The following is a 27,144-nucleotide window of genomic DNA, read 5'->3' as shown; positions in this document are numbered from 1 at the left end:
GCTACAGTAGAACCTCGATTATCCGCCCCCCCGATCAACCGACCCCTCGGTTAACCGACCGTCCTAGTCGGCAAATTTCAAATGTCCGCTAGTGATGTGGCGCTACAATATTTGGCTATGTCTTGGCTACTTTAATATTATTTTTAAGTGTTTTAGCTGGCAACACTCATTTGACCATGAAAGGGAGCCAGTATTTAAACGAAGCTTAATTTTCTAATTTTTAACGATACAATAGCGACGATTATTATTTTAAAAAATTTTTGTTAGGCTTAACATTGATGAAAATTCAACGCAAAATAGGTTAATAGCGATATACTAATATACTAATTACATGGGATATAATAATATACTACACTAATAATGGATTTTTTCATACTTTTCGGTTATCCGACTTTTCAATTATCCGACCAACCCCAGTCCCCAATTAATCGAGGTTCTACTGTACAATTGGTTTTTCAATCAATATTTAGGTCTCAGCAGAAAGAAAATTAAATACGTAGTTTTTAATATCACTGATATAGTTTTAATATGGCCCTTGGGGGATCGCCAGAATTTTTTTAACTTGTAAAGGGGTCGCGTATTCAAGAAGGTTGAAAAACACTGATCTATATAATAATTTCCCTAATTGTATTAATATTTTAAACCGTTTGATTTTTTGTATGTTTTTTAATTGGTCAATGATTGATTCCATCAAGTAATTTGTTGATTGTATTAACTTGATTCTTTAGATATCTAAAATTAAATAAAGAACATTATGTTAATTTAAGCGTACAGAAACATTGCTGTTGTTCCAGCAAAGATCTTATTTTCACTTTACCAAGTGCCTAGTAGGTAATTTACAGATTACCTACATAATCTGCACTTTACCTAGGTAATTTGAGAAATAGAACAATGTTAGAAACTTTAACGGATCACCCTAGTTAATCTGCATATTAGCTAGATAATGTACACATTAACGACTTTCGAGCTTTAGCGGTAACATATATATAAAGTAATTCCATAGATAGAGTCAGGCAAATAACTAAAAACTTAAAGCCAAACTCAGAGAATTTTAACTACAAGCTATAACAGTAATTAAAAACACATTAATTAAAGTCATTTCTAATTTATGTTTATTATTTAAACTAGTTTCCAAATATAATGACTTAATATGACTTTGGAGGAAAACACAAATGCTACAAATTTTAGAAATAAAAACTTCTTTATTGAATTAAACATTTCTCAGCACTGCTGCAACCCATCATCAGACCTAAATACTATATTCAGAAAACAGAAATTCGAATGAGAACATCCAATATTTTCTGTTGAGCATTTTAGAAAGTTTGAATGCATTGACAGATTTTTAAAAATAGAACAAACTTTTTTTTTTTGTTGAAACAAAACAGTTACGTGTAAAGTTAATGATTTTCAACACGTAAACATCAAATTTATAAACTAAAAAATAAAAATAGAACAGAACTTTTTTAAACTGTCCATTCATTCATAACTTCCTACAACATTCAACAAAAAATTGATGTTCTCATTTTAAGTTCTATTTTTCAAATATTTGGCTCTGATGGACTGGAGGAGTCCCAAAACAGAAGCTTTCACTCCTAAAATCTGTAGCATTTGTGTTTTCCCTTTAATGTTTAAAATTTATCTTTGCTGAAAAATTAAAAGTTTATTTCAAGCCAATATCATAAAGAATATAAAACATAGAATATTCAAAAGAAAATTATAATACTTATATTAACTCTTTCAATATTTCAATTATATTTTAATTGAATATTAAATAAAAACAGTCAGTGCAGTAAAACTTGAATCTTAAATATTTTTATGCAACATAAAAAGTAAATGATAATTACAAAATGAAATACTGTCTACTTTAAATATAAGTAGAATCCATTTACTGTAAACACCAAAGAAACCAAAACTCCAGTAAAACAGGCGAGAATTTAATGAATAAACAAACATTTTCAAACAGACAAATTCATTTACCGTAACGCTTTAAAATGTATCTAAAAACAACAATAACCGACCGACGACATTACGCAGAGTAAGTAAGATCTCGACTAATCAAATTCCATTATTAAAAAGACACGTTAAAACAATTAAAAATCGCATAACCGGTAGATCTACTAATTATTATTATTATTATTAATTAATAGCAATTCATCATCCGGCATATAACCGAAATAAATGCTAGCAATCGAAACTATGGTATTGCCAGCAAATAACAAAACAATTACCATCGTAAGCACCGAAAACAATCGCTCGTCATCGTCCGCAAAATTCTACGAGCGTATATTTAAGTTTTACGTTTCGAGACCCGCTAACTCCGACAACATTACACAAGCAACGACGATAAGCAGAATCTAACAAACGAAAAATATTTATATAATGCACAAGAACAGGGTAAGATTCTAGCTGCGAAGGAACCGTGTCGCCACTACTTCATTCAGAGCTAGAAACTTACCTAAATAATAAAGTAAATGATCTTATACTTGTAATAAATTAATACACAGTAGTACTGCAAACTTACTGATGCACTTTATATCTAATCTGTTTGGTTTATTTTGAAAGAATTTAGTACTATTAAAAATATTATGGGATCAAATCTGCAAATAATAAACCATTGTTGGTTCATTATTTGCAAATTACAGGTGAAAAAATGTTAAGCTTGCTTGTAGATCAGTGTAGAAAAACACAAAACCGGTGTAATGAGACGGAAAAAGTTGAATATGGCTACTTACTGTTTTTCCGGCATTGTCTAATCCTAAGATGAGAATGAAATATTCGTCTTTTTGGAAAAGATATTTCCATAATCCGTATAACAAAGTGAACATTGCGAAGAAAAACAAGATGCCATGAACAGTTTAAACTGTATACAAAATATGGAGTAACCTACGATTACTGAGTATTACAAAGGACTCGGAAAGAGTTTCTCCCTTTGTTTATTACGTGAACTTTTGACCATATGCATTATTCAGTAAGTAGCCATTCACGCTTCGCATCGCCTAACCGCCAAATGATCATCGATATCGACAACATGTCGGATTACATTACAATATTTTTGAATTAATAGCCGAAAGTTTTATTTGAAACGGAAAATATATGATTAATTTATAAAATATATAATAAATTATAACACACGTTAAACTTTCTCAATTTAAATTTTATATTTACGAAAAGACACGATTCGACACGTCATAGCTTTCGTTGTNGGTAAGAACACTTTTTCTTCTAAGGTTGAAAGTTCATTGTGATCCAAATTGACGATGTGAGGTTTCAAACCTTGAAAAGCTGTAGGCGATATGGAAGAAATTTCGTTAAACGAAAGATCAATCTGAAAAAATTAAGATAAATGTTTTAAATTTATCCATATTATAATTTTAAAACCGCCGATCATTCGACTTACTTCTAATCTCGGATGGTTTTCTTCGGATGCCATCGAGCGATCGTTTAATGATTTTATTTCATTGCCACTAAGATCTAACAGCTGCAACGAAGGCATGTTTAAAAATGCTTCTTGGCCAATATTAATTATATTATTTTCGATTAGAATTATTTTCTTCAAGGATTTGTTATTGGAGAAACATCCTTTTGGAAGATAACGCAATCGGTTCTGGCCTAAATTTAGAATTCTTAACCTTGAAAACTTTCCGATATCTTCGAAAGGGAAGCTTTCGATCTGGTTCGAGTAGAGACTAATAGTATCGACTATTTCCATTGAGTAATTGAAGGCACCGGATTCAATTTCGCGAATGAAATTCATGTCGAGATAGAAGTTTTGAGCTTCTACTTTCCGAAATACATCGCTTGCCAATTTTCTTATAGAGGTTCCTTGAATCCAGACATTGCGAACTTCGAATGGAGAAATTTTTTCGAAAGCCGAATCAAGTTCTGAATAATTTTTTATTTTTCTACAGTTAATTCCCTCCCGATCGCAAGTACAGGGAGTAATTTCTCTACTAGGACATTCTTGACAGGAAACAACAGAAAAAATTAGAATTAAAACGAAATATTTACCTGAAAAAATTGAGGTGTTGTTTTTAGAATATTTATTACGTATGAGTAATAATAATAAAGTAGTTTTAAAATTAATTTTAATCAAGAGTTTCAACAGGAGGATTCGCGTTCAAACTGAATCCTCAAGGATGACGCTTAGTTTCCCATTAATATTTACATAGAAATTTATACGCAGTAAAAAACGAAAATTTTTAGAAGAAAGAACAGTTCTAGAAATAAATTTAGAGTAATTAATTGTTAGGTCTCTAAGCATTATTATTATTTTTTTAAAATTACACTTAATACGAGTTAAACAATTAACAATCTCCAGTGATAAAATTTTTAGCAAAACTTAAATTTTAATATGCTTTTAAGCGCGCTTCACGGTAGTGGAGTGCTTATGTTAGGACTTTTGTCCGTCTGTCAGATTTCCATGCTCATACGCAATGACTTCACTTTCGTTACCTAATTATTTATTTAAATTTTTATCCGGACGGACCACCCCGAAAAATTCCTGGGGATTTTTCGACCCGTCCAGATTCGATCCCGCGTCTCCAGAGCGGTAAGCTGCTACCGCGATTGCTCGGTCGTCCGGTCTCTCAATCATACCTATTGTGGGTTAGGTTACAATGGAGGTTGCTCCCACAATGGAGCATGGCTTAACCACCGAATATTGCGGGAGGGGGTCCGATATATCCGGCATAGACTGCTTGAACCCGGATTCGTTTTCGGATGCCTCGAAGTGATAGGCTGATGCCTTAACCGTTCGAATTGCATTGATGGCGTACGGCAACGCAATCACGGAGGAGCGTGTCTCCCGAACGGCCTTTCTATGGGAAATTGGTCCTTATTTAAATGTTAGGCACGCAAAAAAAATGCGGAAAACTCCACGTGGTCAGTAGCTTCGGTGAGGCGCGAATGCGAGACTAACTATCAGCATTCAGTGGTTATATCCACTCGGCCATTCGTCCCATATGACATTAATAGTAACGACCAGTGGCGAAATCAATTATGAAATGGATAGACTGAAATGCTAGACAATGTAGGTTAAAACGTCAATTAAAGCATTTAGAGAGAAACTTATCGTAAAATCATCTCAATCCGTTAACTTACGCCCTCTACCCATAAAAGTATTAACTATCGACTCTAGTATAATAATTTGCACCTTACCTGGTGCAACTTTTATTGAATAGAAGATCATTTGTTTTCTTTCTTTCTTCCGTCAGACTAGCAAAAACCCAACAACGATTTACGTAACTTTTCCGGCTATTATGAGTTTTTATTAAAAAAGTAACTTTTATATTATTGTGCAAAATAAATAAAATTGTGTGTGGCGCCATCTGTTACGAGATTTTGTTATAAAAAGATTTTATAATAAAATCTTACTATAAAATGACAATATTTTTTAACGCGATCTATGGAGAGTCGCACGCGCCATTTACACGTTCTACGATTACTGCGCATCTTCGACAGACGAATAGACACAGTTTTTTTTTAAATAATTAATAAAAACGATTATATATAAATTGAAAATAAAGCTTTTATTAATATTTTTACTACACATTATTGTTTGGCACATACCACAAAATAGAAATTTTTTTAACAATCAATATTAATTCGATTTAAATCGGATAAAGATCTTCCATCTTGGCATCGAAAATTTTGCATCATTAAAGATAAAATATCTTTTAACTTCACAAGCCATAAATATGAGCACCCGCTGCACGAAAATGAATTCTCTGTAACACGTAAGAAAAGAATTATAGAAATTATCGATAAAATTACAGTATTTAAGAAACACAGTAAAACCCGGATAAACCGGTCTATAAAACATTATTTACTTCTGAAACTGATAAAACTGCTCCTTTCATCCGAAAGACCCTTAAACAAAGGTAAGAACACTTTTTCTTCTAAGGTTGAAAGTTCATTGTGATCCAAATTGACGATGTGAGGTTTCAAACCTTGAAAAGCTGTAGGCGATATGGAAGAAATTTCGTTAAACGAAAGATCAATCTGAAAAAATTAAGATAAATGTTTTAAATTTATCCATATTATAATTTTAAAACCGCCGATCATTCGACTTACTTCTAATCTCGGATGGTTTTCTTCGGATGCCATCGAGCGATCGTTTAATGATTTTATTTCATTGCCACTAAGATCTAACAGCTGCAACGAAGGCATGTTTAAAAATGCTTCTTGGCCAATATTAATTATATTATTTTCGATTAGAATTATTTTCTTCAGGGATTTGTTATTGGAGAAACATCCTTTTGGAAGATAACGCAATCGGTTCTGGCCTAAATTTAGAATTCTTAACCTTGAAAACTTTCCGATATCTTCGAAAGGGAAGCTTTCGATCTGGTTCGAGTAGAGACTAATAGTATCGACTATTTCCATTGAGTAATTGAAGGCACCGGATTCAATTTCGCGAATGAAATTCATGTCGAGATAGAAGTTTTGAGCTTCTACTTTCCGAAATACATCGCTTGCCAATTTTCTTATAGAGGTTCCTTGAATCCAGACATTGCGAACTTCGAATGGAGAAATTTTTTCGAAAGCCGAATCAAGTTCTGAATAATTTTTTATTTTTCTACAGTTAATTCCCTCCCGATCGCAAGTACAGGGAGTAATTTCTCTACTAGGACATTCTTGACAGGAAACAACAGAAAAAATTAGAATTAAAACGAAATATTTACCTGAAAAAATTATGAGGTGTTGTTTTTAGAATATTTATTACGTATGAGTAATAATAATAAAGTAGTTTTAAAATTAATTTTAATCAAGAGTTTCAACAGGAGGATTCGCGTTCAAACTGAATCCTCAAGGATGACGCTTAGTTTCCCATTAATATTTACATAGAAATTTATACGCAGTAAAAAACGAAAATTTTTAGAAGAAAGAACAGTTCTAGAAATAAATTTAGAGTAATTAATTGTTACTTACCCATTTCTAATTCAAATTGTTTTAAGATAAGTCAATCATTCAGCCTGCTTGTTCTCAGGAGAACGAACAGTTGATATAAATTAATTGATAACTTTGACGAAATTTAAATACAAATGGTTAGATTATCTAATCGTTGGCCTTTTATTGATAATTAAGACAAATTCCAGCAACGAGTTGCGTAACTTTTCCGGCGAAAAACAATAACACATATTAACACAAAATTAAAATTCTGTGCTAATACGTCTTAATCTTAATATACTTAATATATCTTACTTGTTAGTATTTTTCACAGAGGCCGGACGGCCCAGCGGTCAAGGCGACAGCCTACCGCTATGGGGGACGTCGGTTCGAAACTTGGACTGGTCGATAAAACATCAGGAATTTTTTTGGTCCCGTCTCTCACCGCTCGGCCGCCCAATTGTGGGCCTGGCCAAACCCATAATGGAACTTGCTAAAAGAGCCCACAGGGCAGAAAGAATTTAAAAAAATGTATTTCCCTCTGGTATGTTAAAAAATAACTTTTATATTATTAATTATTATAAATTGCAAAAAGCTTAATTTTGCTAAATTGTAAACGCTAATAACAAGTAATATCTTCATTAAGTCCGACCCCAGTCGAGATATGACACATGTCAAGGAAAGAAGCTATCTCCCCATCTCCTCGACCTTTTAACCCAAAATTTAATAGCATCGATGTCCCTTATATACCAGCTATTGTGCCAAATTTCGTTTCTTTATCATTACGTCGTTAAACGACACACACACTACCAAATTTTTTGACTTTTTTGGGTTCGGGAGGTCTCGAAACATAAAGATATTCAAAAAACCTGGAGGGTCAATTTGACACAATTCCAATACTTTCGGGTGTTATACATTACAAACCGGAAAAATAAAATGAAAAGGATACGATATAACATTTACCATCTGTTGATAAGAGTGATCAATGCATAAACTAATGTTGTACTCTTTTACTTTTTTCCTTCTAATATTAACGTTTCATTTCCACAATATTTGCATATATTCACATATATTATTTAAATAAAAGAAAATGTAAAATTTTATTGTAAAATTTGATATTTTCTATTCTTCAGAATGCATATATTTTTAATCACGCGCCTGTGTTTACGAACAGTGTTAAGACATAAAACCTTAATTCGTATGAAATAAGGAAAAGTAAAGAATTTTATTATTATTATTATTATTAAGCGAAATGAATAAAATATAATAATTAAATTTCATGAAAAAATCTGTCAAAAATGTTTATTATGATTCATAATAATACATTCGATTTTAATTGCACCAAATATTTTGTCTGGTCAATTGATCGATATTCATTCCATTCATGCAGCGGAATCCCGGAAGACGATATTTCAATACATTTTTGTTTATTACTAACCAAAGATAATTGCATCCTTGGCACATGAATGGGTTAACTGAAAAATAAATAACAGATTTTATTATCAAAAATCAAATTTTTGAGAAATTATATTAATTACATATACTTACGAGAGACATCGATAACTCCGGCAACATTGTTAGTTTTTTGAAGTATGGGACCAAAAACTGCTTCTTCTAAATATGGCAGTCGATTCATAGCCAGATGTAAAAGTTTAGGGGCTGCTCCAGTAAAGGCTGTAGGAGAAATACTGGCTATACTGCAATTAGCCAAGTTTATCTGTAAAAATTATTTTAAGTTTGTTATTCTCACAAATTAGTTTTATATTTAGTTAATTTATTTTTTAAAACAGAAAACATTCTACACAATAACGATTTAAAAGTATACTTAATTATTGCTAAATTATTGCTATAGTAACATACGAGCGTATTTATATTAATTGGATTGGATTTGTTGACAGGAGATATCATTAAGTTGAGGAATTAGTACAGAATTTTATTTTATGGTTAATGCTAATTTAATCCTCGATGGCATCTACTATTACAGACGACAGATTTACTCGTAAAACATTGGAAGGATCTATAATACTTTTGTATTAGGACATACGTATACGTGGGCAGTTCATCTTCTGTCCGGAATTTCAGTAATGTCGATGGAACTGCATGCGCTACATGGAAACAATTTATGTTTATTTCTTTAAGTACTTCCTCTTCACCAGCGAACACATCTCCCATCAAAATAATGAGATTTTTGCCTTCAAAAAAGAAGTCTTTTGGCTAGTGTCAGAGCCACTACGTGACAAACTCTCCAACTGAGCGATTCTCCTGTTTCTCTAGGCTTTTTTCAAAAAGTAAACGGGTAACAATCGCAAAATACAAATCTGGACTGTAAGCCGGATGATCCAGAATTTTCCAACCAAGTCCATTTATCGCTTTTACCGTGCGCAAGACCGTGCACCGACACCTGTCAAATATTTTCATTTTAGGCATGGCATCGTTGCCAAAACGATGGGAGAAATGTTTTCGTGTGGAGGAAGTATAACTAAAAGAAAAAAAATTGGGACTTCGTGTCTACAGTTTTATCGCCATTACTGATATACAATACTGATTACTTGTGGTACTCCCTTTGCTTTTCATTCTTTCCTCCACGTAAGCACTAAGAGGCCATTGGAAACATTAAGGATCCCCTTTTAATGATACCCATCGTGGGTTTAGTCAGACCGCAATGGTGCGGTTAGGTGGCGAGGGATAGACCCGATATATCCGGACCTGCCGAATTCGATCCCACAGCGCTAGGCTGATTTCCTAACCGCTTCGGCCATTCGGGCGTCGCCTTTTGCTGCCTTATATTAATTAATATTAGAAAAATATAGTAGTATAAAGTCTAGACGTTTTACAGAAAATATATCCAGAAAGAAAATGAAAATTCTCATTAGTACTGGACAATAAAAGCAAAATAATCTTTAAAACATGTAACTTTCTTTTAAAATGACAATAATGACTGGCTCGCTTTCAATCTAACATATCATATCTAACACATTCAATCAACATGGATTTAACACTTACCTGCAAAAATGGATTATGTTTCGTCATTGCGAATGACATTGGTCCTAAGATGTTTATTCTGTTGTGCAAAAGATCGATTTGCTGCAAATTGGGGCAATCATTAAACGCATTCATTCCAACAAAACGGATCCTATTTTCTGCTAAAATGATAGATGTTAGACGCTGCATTCCCCGGAAAGCATCTTGCGGAATTTCGTCGAGATTGTTTCTAGCGATATTGATTGTAGCCAGAAACTGTAATTTTTTGAAATCTTCGAACGGAACGGTGGTCAAAACGTTGCCAAAAAGACTGATAGATCGTACTGATAGTTCGGATCCATTAAATGCATTCGGGCTGACTTTGTTAATACGATTAACTTCTAAATGGAAAGCTTGTACTTCGATGCCTTTAAACATATAAGAGGGAACCTGCGACATATCGGTTATTTGGATCCAAACTCCTCTGAAGGCCCAGGGTTTAGGAATAGAACGGAATACTTTCTGCAATTCTGCATCATCTTTGGCTTTCATGCAATTAATACCTTCTCCGTCACAGTCGCAAGGTGCTATTACCGATGAAGGTGGGCATAATTCGTCATCGTCACCAACACAAAGATGGAAGGCTAACAGTAATCCAAAGATGAACAAAAAGCCTGAAAATAAAATAAAATTCTTCATCCTATTTTTTCACATTTCTTTATTAATGTTTTCTCAAATTTACATAAGAATAAATTATTTTGAATTATCATTCATTGTAAATATCTTATCTTTGCATTTAGATATTTCTGAAATGTATCGTGCTCATCAGTTTTGTTATGTGAGAGAAAGAAAAAAGGAAAAAAAAACAAAATCATATATGCGCAAACACTGCACTAAAACTCTATGAAAACAGAATATAATTTCTCACTCTTGTATATAGGAAACTCCGATTTACGCCAGGATTATATTCCTAGAGGAAGCGTGGATTTTTTTCTAATTCTTTCCGCTGTGTGGACACTAAGGGAACCTTTTTTTAAATAAGCCCATTACGGATTCGGCCGGGTCCACAATGGGACGGGCGGAAGGTGTGGAACGGGGTCCGACCCCGAAAAAATCGTGGGATTGCTCTCAAAGATTCGATCCCGGATTCCCTAGAACAGTAGACTGACGCCTTAACCGTCTCGGCCATCTTATTTTTGTAATTTTGCCTCGGCCATCCGGCAGTCTTAGCTTTGTATTGTACCATCCACTATTAGGTCTTTGTTGACCTTGTTCGACAGTAGTTTGGCATCTATTGTGAGAATTATTGGCACGAATTCGTTTTTAGAATTATATCGACACCATTTTTTAAATTTTTTTTTCAAAATGAATTTTTGTCATTTTTGCAAATCCTCGTAAATCGGGAGCTATCTATAGTTATTTTCTGGTTTATATTTACTGTTTAAATAATAGTAAACGTTACTAAATTGCTTTTATCACCATGAATTTTATGGAAGTAATGAAATTCTACGATCATATCAAGCGTAGATGAGAAAAATAAATAATGTGATAAATATGTAATTTTAAATTAATGTTAAAAATTGATAAATTAGCTGTAATATCAATGATATTTAGATCAATGACTCCGTAATTTGTGTGAGATGTTCGTATAATTTGGAGTAAAAAAACATATAAATTTTAACAGCATCAGTGAAATCATCAATATAATTTTAGAAGAAAGGAAATTCCATCATAATATATTTAAAATATAGAATATATATCTAAAAAAATGTCTATACGTATTTTACCATTATACGTGCCATTAAGAAAAACGAAATGGTAACAAAATTAATAATTAATTTTGGTAAAAATTATAAGAAAACTGAATTAATCAATAAATAAAGGATATTAGTTTACCTCAATCTTATTTCTTACACAAAATAGTTAAAATCATTTTTCTATTTTTATTTGGCAGCTCGAATACATTTTAGAATATAGAGGAAATTTTTTAAGTATAATTACTTTAGATGTAGGCTGTGTTATTTTGCAAGTTTCATTTTAATATACTGAATTAATTAGTTTGTTTAACGTACAAAACGAAAAAAAGAAGAGTTTAGTGTCATCCTTTGGAAGAAGATAGATGCCGTTTAATATAAACAGGAAATTTAATAAATGACTTTGTTGCTTAAATAAATTCGTAATTAAACGAGAGTTTAGAAAAACCTTAAAATAAGCGCAAAGACAGCATTAAATTTTTTATTCTACACTCAAATTTGAGACGTTAGCTTGTTTAAAATGTAGTTAAAATGATACCGTTCCGTATAGGGGCCTTTTTTATTTTTTAATTCTCTCAGCCCTGCGAGCTCTAAGAGGGCCTTTTTTCACACTCGGCACGGTTTCGGCCAGGCCCACATTGGGGACAACAAGGCCTTACATATCCTACGCATCTTAGTTCGTAGGCCGTATAAAAAAAACATCAAAAATATAAAATAATTTTTTTAGAGAAAGGTTTTCTTTAATTATATATTTTGTATTAAATTTCTTGCTTTCTGAAAACTAAAATACATTATATTACTTATCCTATCTCTTTTATTGTAACGTTTCCAAATAATAAAACAGCAATAGAAATTACACGTTTCGGTGAAACTTTCCAGACTTTCTAGAATTTAAAATTTAAAAATCTATAATAAAAATAATTTAAAAAATATTCCATCTTTTCTTTTAAAATAATGAAAATTTTGTATTTATTTATTAATTTATTTATTGATATTTATGCCCCATTTCCCAACTCCCATATAAATTAATGGAAACGTTAAAGGAACAATAGCTTTATACACAAGCAATGTGTGAAATTTTAAACATTTTTTAAATAGGCTATTTAATTAATAAATTAATATCCTTGATATTTTTATTATACAGTATATTACAATGAAAACTTTTAAAAATAACTTAGAAAATAAATCAATTGATCGATACACATTACTTACACGATCTTGATCAATCAAAATGGTATTTATTCTGGTAAAAATCAAACAAAAACCGCAAAAACTATACGATCGACCCCCCCTATAACACTGTCGCTAATTCCGTTTTATATGAATTCCATGTTGTACGAGTCACTTAGATTTTACAAATACGTAAGCCGTTCGCGGCCCGGCACATGTATTTGTAAAATCTAGGTGACTCGTACAACATGGAATTCATATAAAACGGAATTAGCAACAGTGTTTTAGGAGGGTCGACTGTAAGAAACAGTATATAGAAACGATTTATACGATCAGTAGGCGAATTTATTACAATCGGCCCAATCAAAGAGGGCCGAAGAGCCATTTAAGGCCTGGCATTTATCGGGTCCTCAAATACAATTGTTAAAAATTATTCCGTTGCATTCCTCGTATGCGAAGAAAAGAAAATTCTTTATTTTTGTCACGTTTTATTATTAGAAAATTAAATAGTTTTTTAAAACGGGGCTAAAGAAAATGGAGCTCTCTCCCTCTCCCAGAGATCCCGACAGCTACAATACAATATTTGATCGTAGGCCTATAGTCTTTAAGGAGTTTATGTATTATATAATAAGGAATCGAAAGCCTCAAAATGAAACATCTACTGCATTAAATGTATTTTATGTATAATAATTAGGAAAGTCGATCGAGGAATTTAACACCAAAATTCCTCTTATTGGAGATAAATTACCAGAATTTAATTAATCAGGTAAAATAGAAGGAAATGTAATTAATTAGCATACGAAGACGCCACACAAATTGAAAATATTTTAGAAAAAAAAAAGTTAAATAATTTTTAAAGTTTATCACCCCCGAAAAAAGATTAAAAAAAGAAAAAAAAATTCTTATTCCTTATTAAGCGCTTTAATAATAATTTTTGCCGGCAGAAAGAAAGCTTAACTTTTCAATAATTTATTTTTCCGAATTCGATCGTTAATTAGTAATTTATTAGTTAATTTACAAATCGACTTACCCGTCATTTTCAGGTCTTACCAACCGAATTTCCCTTCTTAACGTTTTATATCCTTGGTGACGTCACGTAAGACTTTTCACTTTCTCACGAAAACGCGCACCTGGCACATTGCAAAACTGCGTATCAGCTCTTTTACACAGATAAAAACTCGGTCCAGGATGTGCACGCGCCATTCAAACGATTAAAGATTCGTAAATAATTTATTAATATTCGGAAAAATCCTTCTTCTTTAACTTACACACTAGTTTTTCTATTATAGTAGTGGTTCCATCTGTCGGCCTATTATGTTATTAATTTTAATATCAAAAGTGAGAAAGCACAGAAATTAATTTTATATTATTATTATTATTATTATTATTTTATTTCAAAAAAAATAACTATTTGCTATTTAAAATTGTAGCCATTTAAATCTTAAAATAGCATTTAAAANATTTTTATATTTTTACTTTTTTCATAATTTTTACAATTATAAAAATAAACGAGGCGACGCCTGGATACGAGATATTTATCCTTTAAAATATTAGTTTAAAATTTTTAAAATATATATTTAAAGCTAAAAATTGCTGTAAAATATATAATTTTTTATATATTGAGGTGAAGATTGAAGATAAATAAACTTTTTATATTCGCGATTCGTCTCACGCGGTATTATCCCCCGTGCAAACAGACGTCTTAAATTTACTTTAAACTGCTACCATTTTGTTAAAATTTGATAGAAAATAACAAAAAATAGTTTATTTCTCTTCTTTTTATCGTATATTTATTGATACAGAGTTATATCAGCGCACATTTCTACGTTGCATATTTTTTTGACGCGGAGAACGTGACAGACAGACAAATGTTAGGATACGGTTAAAGTTAGGAATTTGTGTGTATAATGTATTTATTTTTAATTTTTACAATATTAAAAGCGTCGAAAGAAGAACAGTTTCTTTATAATAGCAGAAAAACAAGAAATTCGATTAAAATATAAAACAAATGGATGCCGATATAGACGGGCCCGATCGAAGACGTTATAATTTTTATAACACATTTGGGAGGTCTCAAAGTATTTCTGTCAGATTTTTCGTCTGGAAGAAAATTTAATAATAAAATTTGAATAAGAGTTAAAATTGTTTTTTAGATAATTAAAAAGCAGAGGTCGTTTTTTTCGGCTTAATTTAAATTAGAGCTAACCAATAAGAGTAGAGTGTGGAAATCATGTGCTTCGATCGTTAGCCCTAATTGGTTTGTGGAAAGTCCAATGAAAGCGCGAATTTTAAATTCAAAAGGAAAATTGAGAGAGGAGGAAGCGTCGGTCTGGTTAATAAAGCAGACGAAGAGACGGGGCGAGAGAGAGAGAGGAGTTTGTCAGGACGGGACGTGGGTGGCGGAGGAGCGGAGCGGAAATGGTGACGATCGGGAATAAATAAATTGGGCAGTTTGGAAGCGTCGGAGTCGGGGAATTCGGACGGACCCCGCGAGGAAGTATAGAAGAGGGTGGGACGAGGGACTATCGATCGCGGGTGAGCCTCAGTCTGGACGGGGGTGAGGTAGCGACAGCCGTACCTGTGTGACGTCATCGAGGAGGCAGACGTTGCCATTCCATGCCGGGACCCGTCTAGACGGGGGTTCGCTTGGTTCGTCGCCAGGCTGGCCAATCGCGGATGTCGAAGCGGCAAGAGTCGCGGGACTCACCGCCACCTGTTCCCCGGCGGCGGTGGCAGGACGGGTGCCATTGCCACCGTCGTCAAGAGGACCTATCGTCACCGCGTGGCGGCCTCTCGTCCCAGCCGACTCTCGGCCCGACGACAGATGTACGACAAGTTCCAAACATGGGCCCTGGAGACGTACGGAGACAGCGCCAAGACCAAAACCGTCACCAGGAGGAAGTATCTGAGGATTCTCAAGATCCTCAGGGGAGAGGAGCAGACCACCAGCGAAAACTCCAAGTTCCGATTTTGGGTCAGGGCCAAGGGATTCACCCTGGGTCCACCGGGAACCGGAACTTCGCTCGTCAAGAAGGGAGAATATCCCTTGTACGTTCCATGTAGCAGGGTGCCGGTGAGTATATCTCTGCCCTTATACACGACTGCTTTTTTCCTCCTTGTTTTTGCTCGATTTATCGATCGGATGCGGCTCGACACGTGTTCTCGACCGATTTCGAACCGGCCTTTGGGCTCGTCCGCAATTATGGATCCAGAGTGAGAAAATGGCGTGTGGAAGGAACGAGTTTCTCTCCTCAAACTTTACACCCTTTTATACGCTTTTCGCCCCTCGAATCCCTTCCCGCCCACCTCTAACCCGTTTCAAACCACTTGTACAGACGAAAAATATACCGTTCTAGCTAAACGTCTGTTTGTCTGTACGTCTACGGGCTCGAATTTCCCATTTTAAATGGTAGATAAATACGAATTAACTTAAAAAAAAATTTACCTTTTATTGCTAATTATCTTCGTACGTTATCCGCGTTAATATTAAAATTCCGTCGAGCGTATTAAACGACAGAAACGTTGCCATTTTCTAGATTCTAGCTTGGTAAAAATGGCCCGAATGTACTGTACGTGTCGTCTACGCCTCTCGCTACGTATTTGAATTTTAATAAATGAAAGCGCGATCAATGTTCCTTCATTAATTGGGATTTAAAGCCCCCCAAATCCAGTCTTTGCCTTTGTACTCCGCGTTGTGCAGTGGAGCCAAGCCTGGAAGTGTGTGTATCCAATAAAGCCGCCTTTTCCCAAAAGAGTAGGGAGGTTGTTGTTGTCGCCGACGACTTTACTCTTCCTACCTGTTGTCGATTCTACGTCTCGTTACCACACACTCGTCGCCTAGAAGAAAGTTTAGAGGAAAAATAATAATAATAACTAAAAATTTCACTCGTCTACAACGTTTTCCTGCTACAAAATCCTTTTTTTTGTCTTGTTTTTGGTGACGGGATGTCTACAATCTGTCTGTGTCACTCTCGCGGGAGAAGCGGATAATGTCGGGAGTGTCCCGCAGATAGCCACTGTCCTCTGCTATTCACGGAGCTTCTAGCACGTGACTCATTTGGCCTAAAGTAGAATTGTTGGGATGTTATCCCCTCAGCCCCAGGGACAACCCCCTGCTGGCCCTTCACTTACAGGATCGATACCGCCAGTCTATTCTCGGTGCATTCTCTCAGTTCAGCTCTCTCTCCCGGCTGAAATTTCTCCACTTCTAAACTTGCACACACAGAATAAATTGTACACTGTACACCCGGTGAATCATCTAATCCCACCCGAGTAATTTATTATTACCATTTTTAATTTGACACGTTTTCAACCCCTAAAAATAGGGCACGCACCAGAATTACCCATACACAGGATCGTTAGTTCAGGCGCGAATATTTTTTTTAACCTTAAAAATTATTTTTTAAGGTTATAACAAGTAATGTCCTTAAAAAATAGTCTAGATTCTGGTTTCGGGGGTGGGAAGTTAGTCAAAATAATTTCAAAAGGAAGAAGACGAAGGTTTATTCTGGAGATTCGGGAGGAACGTGTAGGTGCGGAATGGACAAAGTAACGGAGGAAGTGTCTGCACTTTACTCTGCGAATCGATCGTTTTGTGGGATATTCAGGCAAAAGGGGCATTTGGGTCCTATCAAAACACTCGCAGCACTAGTGTGAGACGTGGTCGGGAGTTTAATTATTTACGTGCGCACGCAACCGATGTCGGATTAAGCGCGAGACGAACAAGAACACTCCAGTTTGATCAATGTTTATTTAATCATTAATAATATTAATAGTTTATATTCCGGCAAAGGTCGAAACTCGCCCGTTAAAATTAATTTAGTTAACGGGTTTTCCGTATTAAATTATTAATTATTTTATCGATTAATTTCCATCCACACCCGCGAAAAAATAAAAATAATGGAAGAGCGGGAAGGTAGACGTTCGCAGCATTTGGCGGATTTTATTTTGAGAGCGGATTCTATGTGGGAGTTTGGACAAATAGTGATTTTTGACGTGTAGGACGGCCCATCGGCTCGAAAAGGGAACAAAGGAAGTTAGGAGGGACATCCTAACGTAACTATAAGCCAACTGTGTGCGAGGGAGAGGGTTTATTCATCGATCGTTAAAGTATGCTTCGAAAGCGTCGTCTGAGAGAAGTTGCAGAGAGCCAACTTTATTGTGTGCCACCCTTCGAAGACTTGTAAATATCGATAACAAAGCGACGCGAAAGTTTCATTTGTAACGGAAATTCCGACTCGTCTAAGAAGGACGGTCGCTTATGGCAGTTTTGTCTTTGTAGACGAATTCCGGAGAAGAGGAGACCATCTACAAGAAGGTAGCGGTGGTGGAGAATTTTTTCGACATCATCTACGACGTTCACGTAGAGTCGGACGGAAAATCGGGAAAACATGCGGGACAAAAAAGAACATACAGAGCAGTGAGAACAATATCTCTTCTTAGGAGAAAGAAAAATGCCGGAGGGAAGGAAATCTGCAGATTTAATTAAAAAAACTTTTTTTTTGTTTTTCCGGTTAGATTGCAGAAACGTACGCGTTTCTACCCAGGGAAGCGGTGACCCACTTTCTGATGTCCTGTGCCAATTGCCAAAAGCGAATGCACCTCGCGTCAGACTCGTCTCCGCCTCATCCTGGAGCAGGAAACGGGAAGATAGGTAGTCGCCATGGCAACGAGGTTAGCTGCAATCAGCGCTCAAAGGGAACATCCAGCACTCCGGGCGATTCCGAAGAGATCGACTATTCTCTGCCCATCACCACTACGTACCTGAAACACATGAAGAGTTTAACGTATGACGTCAACGGCACAATGCGTGTCGACGGAGAGGTAAGAGCAATCCGCATCTAGACTCAAATTATTTGCTTTCGAATTTTCCTTCGTATCTTATACTTTCCTATATTTCCACGCCTACGGTTTCTCGCATTTGCTAGCGTTAATCTATCGATATTTGCATGCCCTTTGCGCAAATTTCACTCGAGAAACGAGCGACGTCACTCGCAAAATGTACGAGTCGTAACGCTGATTTTTATCCTATTTTTTTTATAACAGCGACGACTTATTCGCGCCCTTTTAACCTATCGAAATCGGCAAAATGAAAAGAAATTCGTCGCCCATCTTAAAATACGCGTGTGACGAATTTTCCGTTTCCGAAGTTTTCTCTGGATCTCTCTTTTTTCGAGTTGGAGTTTCAGAATGTTGCTTTGACCTCATCTCCTCTCTCATCCGGATGTTTCCATGACGACGGAACACAGTAGGTATTTTTCGAACAGAACCAACAACTCTACTTAGAATTGGGGAAAAAATATTGCGTGAAAATAGCATTTTGAGCGGGCGTTCAAAGAGAAGATTAGTAGTTCTTTCTACTTTTTTTCTTTGTTTTTAAATATCGAAGCGCCCGACGTAATTTACTTTCGACTTATTCCGGAAAGGGTTTAGAAAAAAATCAAACTACGAATAAACATTTTTAAGTTTTATCACCTCGGTTTACACATCTAATTACGGGTGATGAATTTTTGATGTCGAACCAGCATTCTCCTTTTTAATTCTTTGGGATTACCATAGAATGCGGTTTCTCTGCTCTGATTTGAAGCAGGTGTTTCTCGACGTCTCCCTCTGATCAATAAAGTACAGATTAGGAAAATAGTTTATTTATTCTAGTTAATCTAATTCATTTTTTTCCTCGTGTTGAGCGAGAACAATTAAGAGTCTAACGAAGAAGGATCCTCCTCTTTTTACTTATTTATTTATTTTTGTAAGGAATGTTCCTCGACGGTCGACAGCGAAGTGAGCGAGAATTGTCAATACGAAGAATCCACCCAGTTTGACACCTATCGCTACGACGACGGTAAAAAATGACCTCGTTTCCTCCACTTTCTCATCGCGGATAAGGAGCCAGACGGCTCCTTTTAGTTTAAGAACATGACTTTATTTTCGAGGAACGTTTCTCTTTTCAGAAGAACAAGAAGAGTTGGGTTATTCTTCCAGTCAAGAACTGAACGATTCGAATGTGCCATTGGACATGACCAATCAAAACTCGTTAAACGAACCCATAAATATGAGCAAACAGAGCAACCAAGACGATAAAAGACTTAAGGTAACATTCCTCTTTATGAATATTGAAAAGCCGCGTGAGGTCTTTGAATATAAAAGCCGATTCACGCAAATGTCGGAGTGATGTAATGCCGAGTCGCCGATACAGAAACCTTTGCATTGTTCTCTGCAAACACGTTACTTTTCGGGCGGGCGGATGGGGGTTCTGGCAAAATTTCGCCGCCCCCAAAACTTCTAAATAATATATACATTTAATAATAAAGCAAAGCGTAGAAAATCATATAAGCTTAAGACGCAACTTCATTGTCGGCTTGACCCAAATTTCGCGCTATTGATCCGCTTACTGTGCCACTCTATCCTATAATGTTCTAGTTCTTTGACGAGATAAAATTGAAATTTATATAATTACAGACCTTAATATATAACTTAATTACATTTTATTGCTATAAATATATAAGAATCTCTTAAAAACGGTGCAAAGCGGCATAAATGATGGAATTGCCAACGTTTCGGATATTAAATTGGTGTAATTTTTACGGTATCGACGACCAAGGTTTCTTTCTTTTATCAATTTTTACTTAATGCTGTATTGGAAAGGGAACGGCGGACCCTTCAGAAGAGCTGTCGATTGCCACTAAAGAAGACGAAGAAGAAAGTGATGAGGAGGAAAGCGATAAAGTAGAAGCTCATAATAAGTACGATCCCGAACGTCTCAAGGCCTTCAATGTAAGATTCTCTATTCTTCGAAGAGCGGACAGTTTTATCGTTGTAAATTAATAATTTAATAAATTTCTTTCCGCTTATTCTAGTTATTCGTTCGGCTCTTCGTGGACGAAAATTTGGATAGAGTCGTTCCGATATCCAGACAACCTAAGGATAAAGTGCAAGCCATCATCGATTCCTGTCGCCGGCAATTCCCGGAATTTGCAGAAAGAGCTCGTAAGAGGATCCGAACTTATTTAAAATCGTGTAGAAGGACCAAAAGATGTCGGAATCAAAACGGTCTGGACGGGGTAAAACGGACAAATCAATAATAACCGCTTAAAAATTTTCATTTATTTTTCTTTATCAACCGCCATATCATTTTATATCCACAGATTCGTCCTACTCCTCCTCACTTAACTTCGGCTTTAGCCGAACAGATTTTGGCAAGTGCTTGTAAAAATGAAAGTTTGAACGCCAAAAGGATGAAACTCGGGCTGAAACCTTTAGCAGTGAGTCATTTTGTTCGCATTTAAATTAGAAAAATTATGTATTTCCAATAAATGCGTTTCCCAGCGTAAGAATATTTTAATTATAATTTGAAATTTTATACTGTTTTTTTCTAATTTAAACATTTGGCATTTTGAAATTAAATTTTATTATTAATTTATATTACACGAGTCCGCCAGCGATATCAATTATGGAAATTTGTGCAATATTTTAAATTGGTAATAGATTCAAGATGGCGCCGTAATTTTTTTTTTTCAACGAGGGGGCGCTTAAGAAGTTCGCAACGCCACCTAAAAATTTATTAATATTTTATATCTCGAACTTTTTAAATTATTTTAAAAAATAATTATAATTTATCGGCAAAACTAACTTACATTTAAAAAAATATTTAATAATATTTTCCCTTATAGAATTTCAACATTTAAAATTTCTAATTTGCCGTTCTGCTTATATTTTAAAACCGAACATACATTCGAATTTAAATGTTACATAAAACGAAGCGATGAAATAAAGTTTCGGGATATTGAAAAAATCCCCTTTTATATTAATCTCAAACGGGCACATTTTTTATTTAGACGATAGAGCGGCGACACGAAAAAGACGAAAGTTCTTTAATAACTCAATAAGAAACGTTTATTTTTTAGGTAGAAGTGAAAGGTGCGAAGGACCTGGAACACAAGTTATATAACAATAACAACAACAACAACAACTGTCGGCAAATGGCGGTATTATCATCGGAGAACAATTACTCTCTGAACACCTGCCCTTGTTCCAATGGTGAGATTTTTGCTCTTGTATTCGCGTGCCCTCAATAGGTATAAGAAATATGTATCCTTTATTGCAATTTCCGAGATTTATCACTCGTAAATGATGCGTGATGATGGTCATTTCGGTTCCGACATTTTAACCGTACGGAGACGCTATTTCAAATATCGATACGCGGCGATAAAAATATTTTCTGCTTTAAATTTCTCTGCTTATTCGTTTCTGTGCCAAATGCCACTTTTTTCCCTCTCTTTTTCTTTTCGAAAACTTAATGTAGAGAGTTTCGGTTATATAATTTAAGCGTTTCAAATATTTAAGTGTAATACGCGTCGAAGAGATAAGAGGAAAAAAATTTTCTAGAAATGTAATTATTATAGAGAAGTGATTGGTCGGCGCCATCTATTGACAAGATATGAAAACTTGCGTATTTAAATTTACGATAATTACATGGACGTCCTTAGAGGGGACAAACGGGGCACTTACCCCTCCTTGGGATCGACTAAAAACTCCCAAAATTATAATGGTAGAAGTGATTGAGATTACACCCTCGACCGTCAGAGGCTTTGTCTGTCTTAAATTTCCCCAAATTAAATAATTCAGTAAAAATTTATCGATGTAATTATTTGTCTCCACGGTTCCCCCTGGAAAATTTTCCGCGAACGCCCACGAATAATTACCATATAATTTATGTAAATTTTTCTATAGGAAATTCGGAAAATAATCTTACTGCGTCATCGGGAATTAATTCGGCTGGCTTCCTAATAAGGGCCTTGTCTCTAGTTCGCAAGATGTATCCCAGATTCCTTCGTAGAAAACTCAAAATAACCTAATTTGCTACCTGCACGGTATTAGGCTGACCGTAATTTCTTGAGGAGATCCATTTTATTATAAAACTAATGGCGTTGTATGTGCTTTGATTTATAATTAGCATTGTTTTCGTGGCTTTAATATTTAATTTCGACTTCTCTTTTGACCATAGAGAATTTACCGGTGAAAATATTCTTTCTACAGAAGCTGTATTTCTTGTAATTCCATACAAAGGATTAATTCTATCGGATCGACATCCTTTTCGTTTATTTCATTAAATATGACATACAATGCTTCTTCATTTCTTTTTCTTCAAGTGTTTGGTTGTTATACTATCTTTATTAGCGCCCGTTAATCGAGTTGCCGAATTTCATCCGTTTCCGTTCGTCTAATATGATTCTTAAACTTAGATTCTGCCATTTATAGAAAAAAAATGCAGTAGTAATTTTTAAACTTAAGAAAAAACGATACAGGATTAATGAGTACGTCACCGGTATCACTATAGGCCTATAACTAGAAATGGCCGACTAGATGCGTACCAGCGCCACAATATCGAAGAAGAGCAGACTGAATTAACATATAACTATAAAGAACAAAATGCGATATAACAAAATAAAGAAAGCATCATACGATACGGGGAGAGTGTTGCCACTTAGTTATTGTCGATCATATTAGCTTTATTTACTGCACGGTTCTTACGATTCCGACTAATCTACTATATTAATTTACTCATTTTTTGCATAGTGTTATTTAAGCTTTTCGTCTAAAATCTTGCGCTTGCCGCATCGCTAGTGTTCTAAACCGGCGCTTTAGCTTGTATACCATCACAATTAATGATTGATAGTTTTAATCATAGCAATTTACTAGGAATGTTAAGAATAGTATCCGTAACAAATATAATTTACGAACAATACAGTCTGCACATCCAAACCGTAATGAAAACGAACTAATAGCGTGCATCGTCTCTTCCATTTTAAGTAATGTTCGTCCATTTTCAGTTGTAATTAATGCAACTCTGCTCTCGACGAAGAATAGGATTCGGATCCACGCGTATGTATTATTTTTACCATTTCGTTTGACGAATGCTCAAAGTATTCAATCCCGCGAGCTCACATAATTCTATACTACTCATTTTTAAGGCCTTTGGTAGTGTAAGGGCTGTTTCACCCTATGACCGACCCGACTGATTTTATAATCGGACCGACTAGTAGTAAAGTATTCGCACTAAGTACGATTATATGTCGGTGGCCGACTCGTAAGGACCAATCAGAACGCGTGTTATAGATCAATACACTTGCCAATCATGGTAAGTTTTTAAAACGGCCATGTTTTTAAACAGAAAACATGGCCGTCACGGAAAGCGATCGTGCATTTAGATATATCGCGTCATTATTAGATTAGTCAATCACGTACCTTCAACGTTTAGTTTCTTGGAAATCTCCGTCCAAGAATTACTTTTTTTACGTTGTCTTTATAATCGGCTGGCCGAATATCATAAAGCCACGGATATGTTTTCATTTCGTTTATTAAAGCTTCCGAGAAATCTATACTTTCCGCCATTTTCTAACTTCGACATAATTGGATAAATCTAAACTCTGATTGGTTATAGTTTCGAAGCTCTCATTGGCTGTAGCTCACCGACTGCTCCGACACCACTACAAATATTTAGCCTTTCAAATCTGTCCGACTGGAACGATTAGTCGGTCGGCAGACTGTTGTTGCCATGGCAACACGACTCGGAGTCGGGCCGGTCGGTCATAGTGTGAAACAGCCCTAAGCGTTTTTCCATACGCAATTTTACCCGATAACCGTGTATATTTGACCAACGTTACGCGTAAAAATTCGACATATCGACGACACTTTACCTAATAATTCGCATTACTTAGTCCTGTTACGTTTGATCTTTTTCAAAAGCAATTGTGTACCTACCGTAACGGCCTAACAAGCCGTATTGTAATTAGACAGGTATCGAGATGCAGCGTATGTTACGCAAATATCTTGCAATAAGCCAGACACGTGGTTGACGTTTTAGTGTATAATATTCTCTTTAGTTTACTTTCTCTGTCATCGAATTTTCGAGTCATTTTGCAGTAATAGGTTGCAAGATAAGCGCAAAATATTTTTAGAGCTATAAAATTATGCGGGCACGCATAATTTGCTTAAAGTTACCCTGGACTACATAAAGCACAATACTACAACGAACAATTCGGTATTCTATTAGCAAATTTTCGTATTGAATATATTCTTAAACATCAACATCATATTATCCACACTCTTAAGGCTCTCGCCATCTTTCTTTTTTATAATTAATTTTAAAAATAATTTGCTTTTTTGCACGTAATTGAATATATTTATTGACGAAGCGGCATTCATTTATTTTATGTTTTTTGAAAGGTCCGACCGATCTAAGTGTGAAGAAGCAGACGGTCAATTGCAGCAATTACACTCTTCATCCAAACGAAGTATTCGCAGTGAAGCAACTGATCGCAGGTTACCGAGAATCTGCAGCTTTTCTATTCAGATCGGCGGACGAATTAGAACATTTGTTACAACAGCAGAACTAAATCTTCATCCAAAAAATTACAAACAACACGATTAGGTCTATTAACTAGATTTAAGGGGACCAACTCCATCGACTTAAAAGGAAATTCAAAAATTTTTATTCTCTTATTGACTTTCGGATTTGGTCTAAAATACCTAAAATTTTGAATAAACTCCTATCGGTTATAATAAAATTACTTTCTTAATGATTTTAAGTGAAAAAATAAATAATTTTTAATTAATTTATCTATATTACTATTATTATTTTCGAGCGTTTAATTAAAATGACAGTTTTAAATTCTTTCCGCATAACGAAATCTGTCTTCGGTATTGTTTGTAATCGTTCACACCAAGGGCCAATTGGGGCGCGTTTGGAAATATCCGAGCGATTATATTTTTTAATGCTATTTTTGGGCTAGAATTAATTTAAAACATAATCTGGCCTCGACCTAACGCAGTGTCGCCATCTCTTAAATACTTTAATAAGTAGGATGATCTTAATTACAATTTATTAATTTTTTTAAACCATCAATGCATTTAAAATTCTTTTAACAAGAAAAAACTAATCGAAGTATACAGGAGATCATTTTAGAGAAAGCTATTATTATAAAAATGACGATAATTTAGACATTTCTTCCATTTCTAACATTACACTTTGATGGAAACCAAATGGTTTTTTCGTTTGATCATTAAGTAGGACGTTCTCACTTTAAACGGATAAATAGAAATGCGAAATCAATGTTGTAGAAATTTCGATTTTCATTTATTATTATTATAGAATTGCACAAAATCTATAAAATTCCAGCAATCCGTATTTAAAAAAACACATCTGTATTGTAACATATGTCACTCGCATAAAGTACAGAGTACGTCCCCTTTACAGAGGTTTTTAGTAGCTTACATCACTAATGTTAGGTGGAAGATGCAACCAAAAACTGGCAAAAAAAATCACCCCTCGAGATGTGCAGGAAAATTATCACTCGACGCCCAACAGGCAGATTTCATTATGTGCATTCGTGACTTGTTTTAATTTCTCTCCGGAGCCCGTCTCGCCGGCACGAAATGAGAACTTTGGCCCGGTGCGAACTGTCTCCGCGCTTTTCTACCGTTAGAAGGAACGCGATGGAAGTTCGGAGCGGGCCGTGCTAATACATTTGGCAGTTTGTGTCGGTTGGAGGGTGTTTATTCTCTGTATGTGTAAGCTTGGAGGTATCCTGCATTATTTTAAAGATATAAAGGTAAATTAAAGGAATAGAAAAAGTGTGTATCATCAAATTCAAAAATATCTTTCTAAAATTTAAAATTAAAATATTTCATTTCTGTTTATATTGATGTGTAACCTACAATAATGCGATAAAAACAGGAGTTTTTATTTCCAGATATTAGCTTGTATGGATGTATTGTACATGAATGTTACATTGTATTCAATTTCCTTTCTCTTATATAACCAATATAAATACATTTTTAATTGTACTTCTATGTTTAAATGCGTACGCGAGTCTCTTCGCTATATTTGTTAGTGGCAGCGTGCATCTATTTATCCACGCAGACTTGTTTATAGAACGGAGTTTACGGCCGATTCTTTATTATTATAATTATTCCGACAAAGAATATCGCATTTAAAATATTTTTTTATAAATAAATTAATTAAATTAAATTAGTAACAATTTATTTTTCTTCGATAACGATTCTTGGAATGATATGTATATAATATAAATATTATACATGTTTATATAAATGATAATTCTTCTTATTGATAATGGAATTAGGAAAAAAAGTTCAATAAAATGTACATATTTTTGCTTTACTTAAAAAAGCTAACATTCGTGTTAGTGATTTTTAAATAAAATTTTAAGGAGAACAATTTTTCTGGCTCTTCTTTTCTAAGACATTTTTCATTTAATTTGAAGATCGGAACACAGTTATTTATCTCGATACAATATAGAAAAGGTTATAAAGTCCTACATTAAGTTACTTACTGCAAATAAATATATAAATT

At 34.7% G+C, this 27,144-nt stretch overlaps 5 protein-coding genes across 6 annotated transcripts in view; 1 reads left to right on the top strand and 4 right to left on the bottom strand.

Annotated features, from left to right (window-relative positions):
* LOC111634302 (ADP-ribosylation factor-related protein 1-like) overlaps positions 1–3,070 on the bottom strand; it is a 15,548-nt gene extending 12,478 nt beyond the window's left edge. The window contains exon 1 of the mRNA XM_023379039.1: positions 2,733–3,070. Within this exon, the coding sequence (XP_023234807.1) occupies positions 2,733–2,825 (93 nt within the window). The 5' untranslated portion in view covers positions 2,826–3,070. The remainder of the gene's footprint in view (positions 1–2,732) is intronic.
* A 78-nt stretch (positions 3,071–3,148) lies between these two features.
* Positions 3,149–4,090, bottom strand: LOC111634295 (protein artichoke-like; the record flags this gene model as incomplete). Its single annotated transcript, XM_023379031.1, has 2 exons — positions 3,149–3,325; positions 3,398–4,090. Coding segments are annotated over 2 exons (870 nt in total), but the record flags the coding sequence as incomplete, so codon positions are not given.
* Positions 4,091–5,530: 1,440 nt separating this feature from the next.
* LOC111634304 (oplophorus-luciferin 2-monooxygenase non-catalytic subunit-like) lies at positions 5,531–7,051 on the bottom strand. 2 transcript variants are annotated; one of them, XM_023379041.1, is made up of 4 exons: positions 6,931–7,051; positions 6,073–6,683; positions 5,829–6,000; positions 5,531–5,726 (listed from the first exon to the last, which is right to left on the bottom strand). In XM_023379041.1, the coding sequence occupies exons 1-4, from the start codon at positions 6,932–6,934 to the stop codon at positions 5,587–5,589; spliced, it is 927 nt and encodes a 308-aa protein (XP_023234809.1). In that variant the 5' UTR covers positions 6,935–7,051; the 3' UTR covers positions 5,531–5,586. The 2 variants fall into 2 exon arrangements, with proteins under 2 accessions (XP_023234809.1, XP_023234810.1); XM_023379042.1 differs by having other exon boundaries at positions 6,073–6,635; positions 6,931–7,023.
* A 1,122-nt stretch (positions 7,052–8,173) lies between these two features.
* Positions 8,174–13,937, bottom strand: LOC111634313 (leucine-rich repeat transmembrane neuronal protein 3-like). The gene is made up of 4 exons (XM_023379065.1): positions 13,804–13,937; positions 9,892–10,523; positions 8,437–8,605; positions 8,174–8,363 (listed from the first exon to the last, which is right to left on the bottom strand). Exons 1-4 carry the CDS (start codon positions 13,808–13,810, stop codon positions 8,221–8,223), a joined length of 951 nt encoding a protein of 316 aa, XP_023234833.1. The 5' UTR covers positions 13,811–13,937; the 3' UTR covers positions 8,174–8,220.
* A 1,036-nt stretch (positions 13,938–14,973) lies between these two features.
* Positions 14,974–26,827, top strand: LOC111634299 (nucleolar protein 4-like). The gene is made up of 10 exons (XM_023379036.1): positions 14,974–15,846; positions 18,055–18,192; positions 18,291–18,596; positions 19,527–19,614; positions 19,724–19,863; positions 20,418–20,546; positions 20,630–20,833; positions 20,918–21,034; positions 21,677–21,809; positions 24,999–26,827. The coding sequence occupies exons 1-10, from the start codon at positions 15,598–15,600 to the stop codon at positions 25,166–25,168; spliced, it is 1,674 nt and encodes a 557-aa protein (XP_023234804.1). The 5' UTR covers positions 14,974–15,597; the 3' UTR covers positions 25,169–26,827.
* The last annotated feature ends 317 nt before the right edge of the window (positions 26,828–27,144 follow it).

The sequence above is a fragment of the Centruroides sculpturatus genome, unplaced genomic scaffold, assembly GCF_000671375.1.
Source record: "Centruroides sculpturatus isolate CEXI.00-Female unplaced genomic scaffold, Cexi_2.0 scaffold520, whole genome shotgun sequence".
NCBI lineage: Eukaryota > Metazoa > Arthropoda > Arachnida > Scorpiones > Buthidae > Centruroides > Centruroides sculpturatus.
This window is presented reverse-complemented; position numbering and strand designations above follow the sequence as displayed.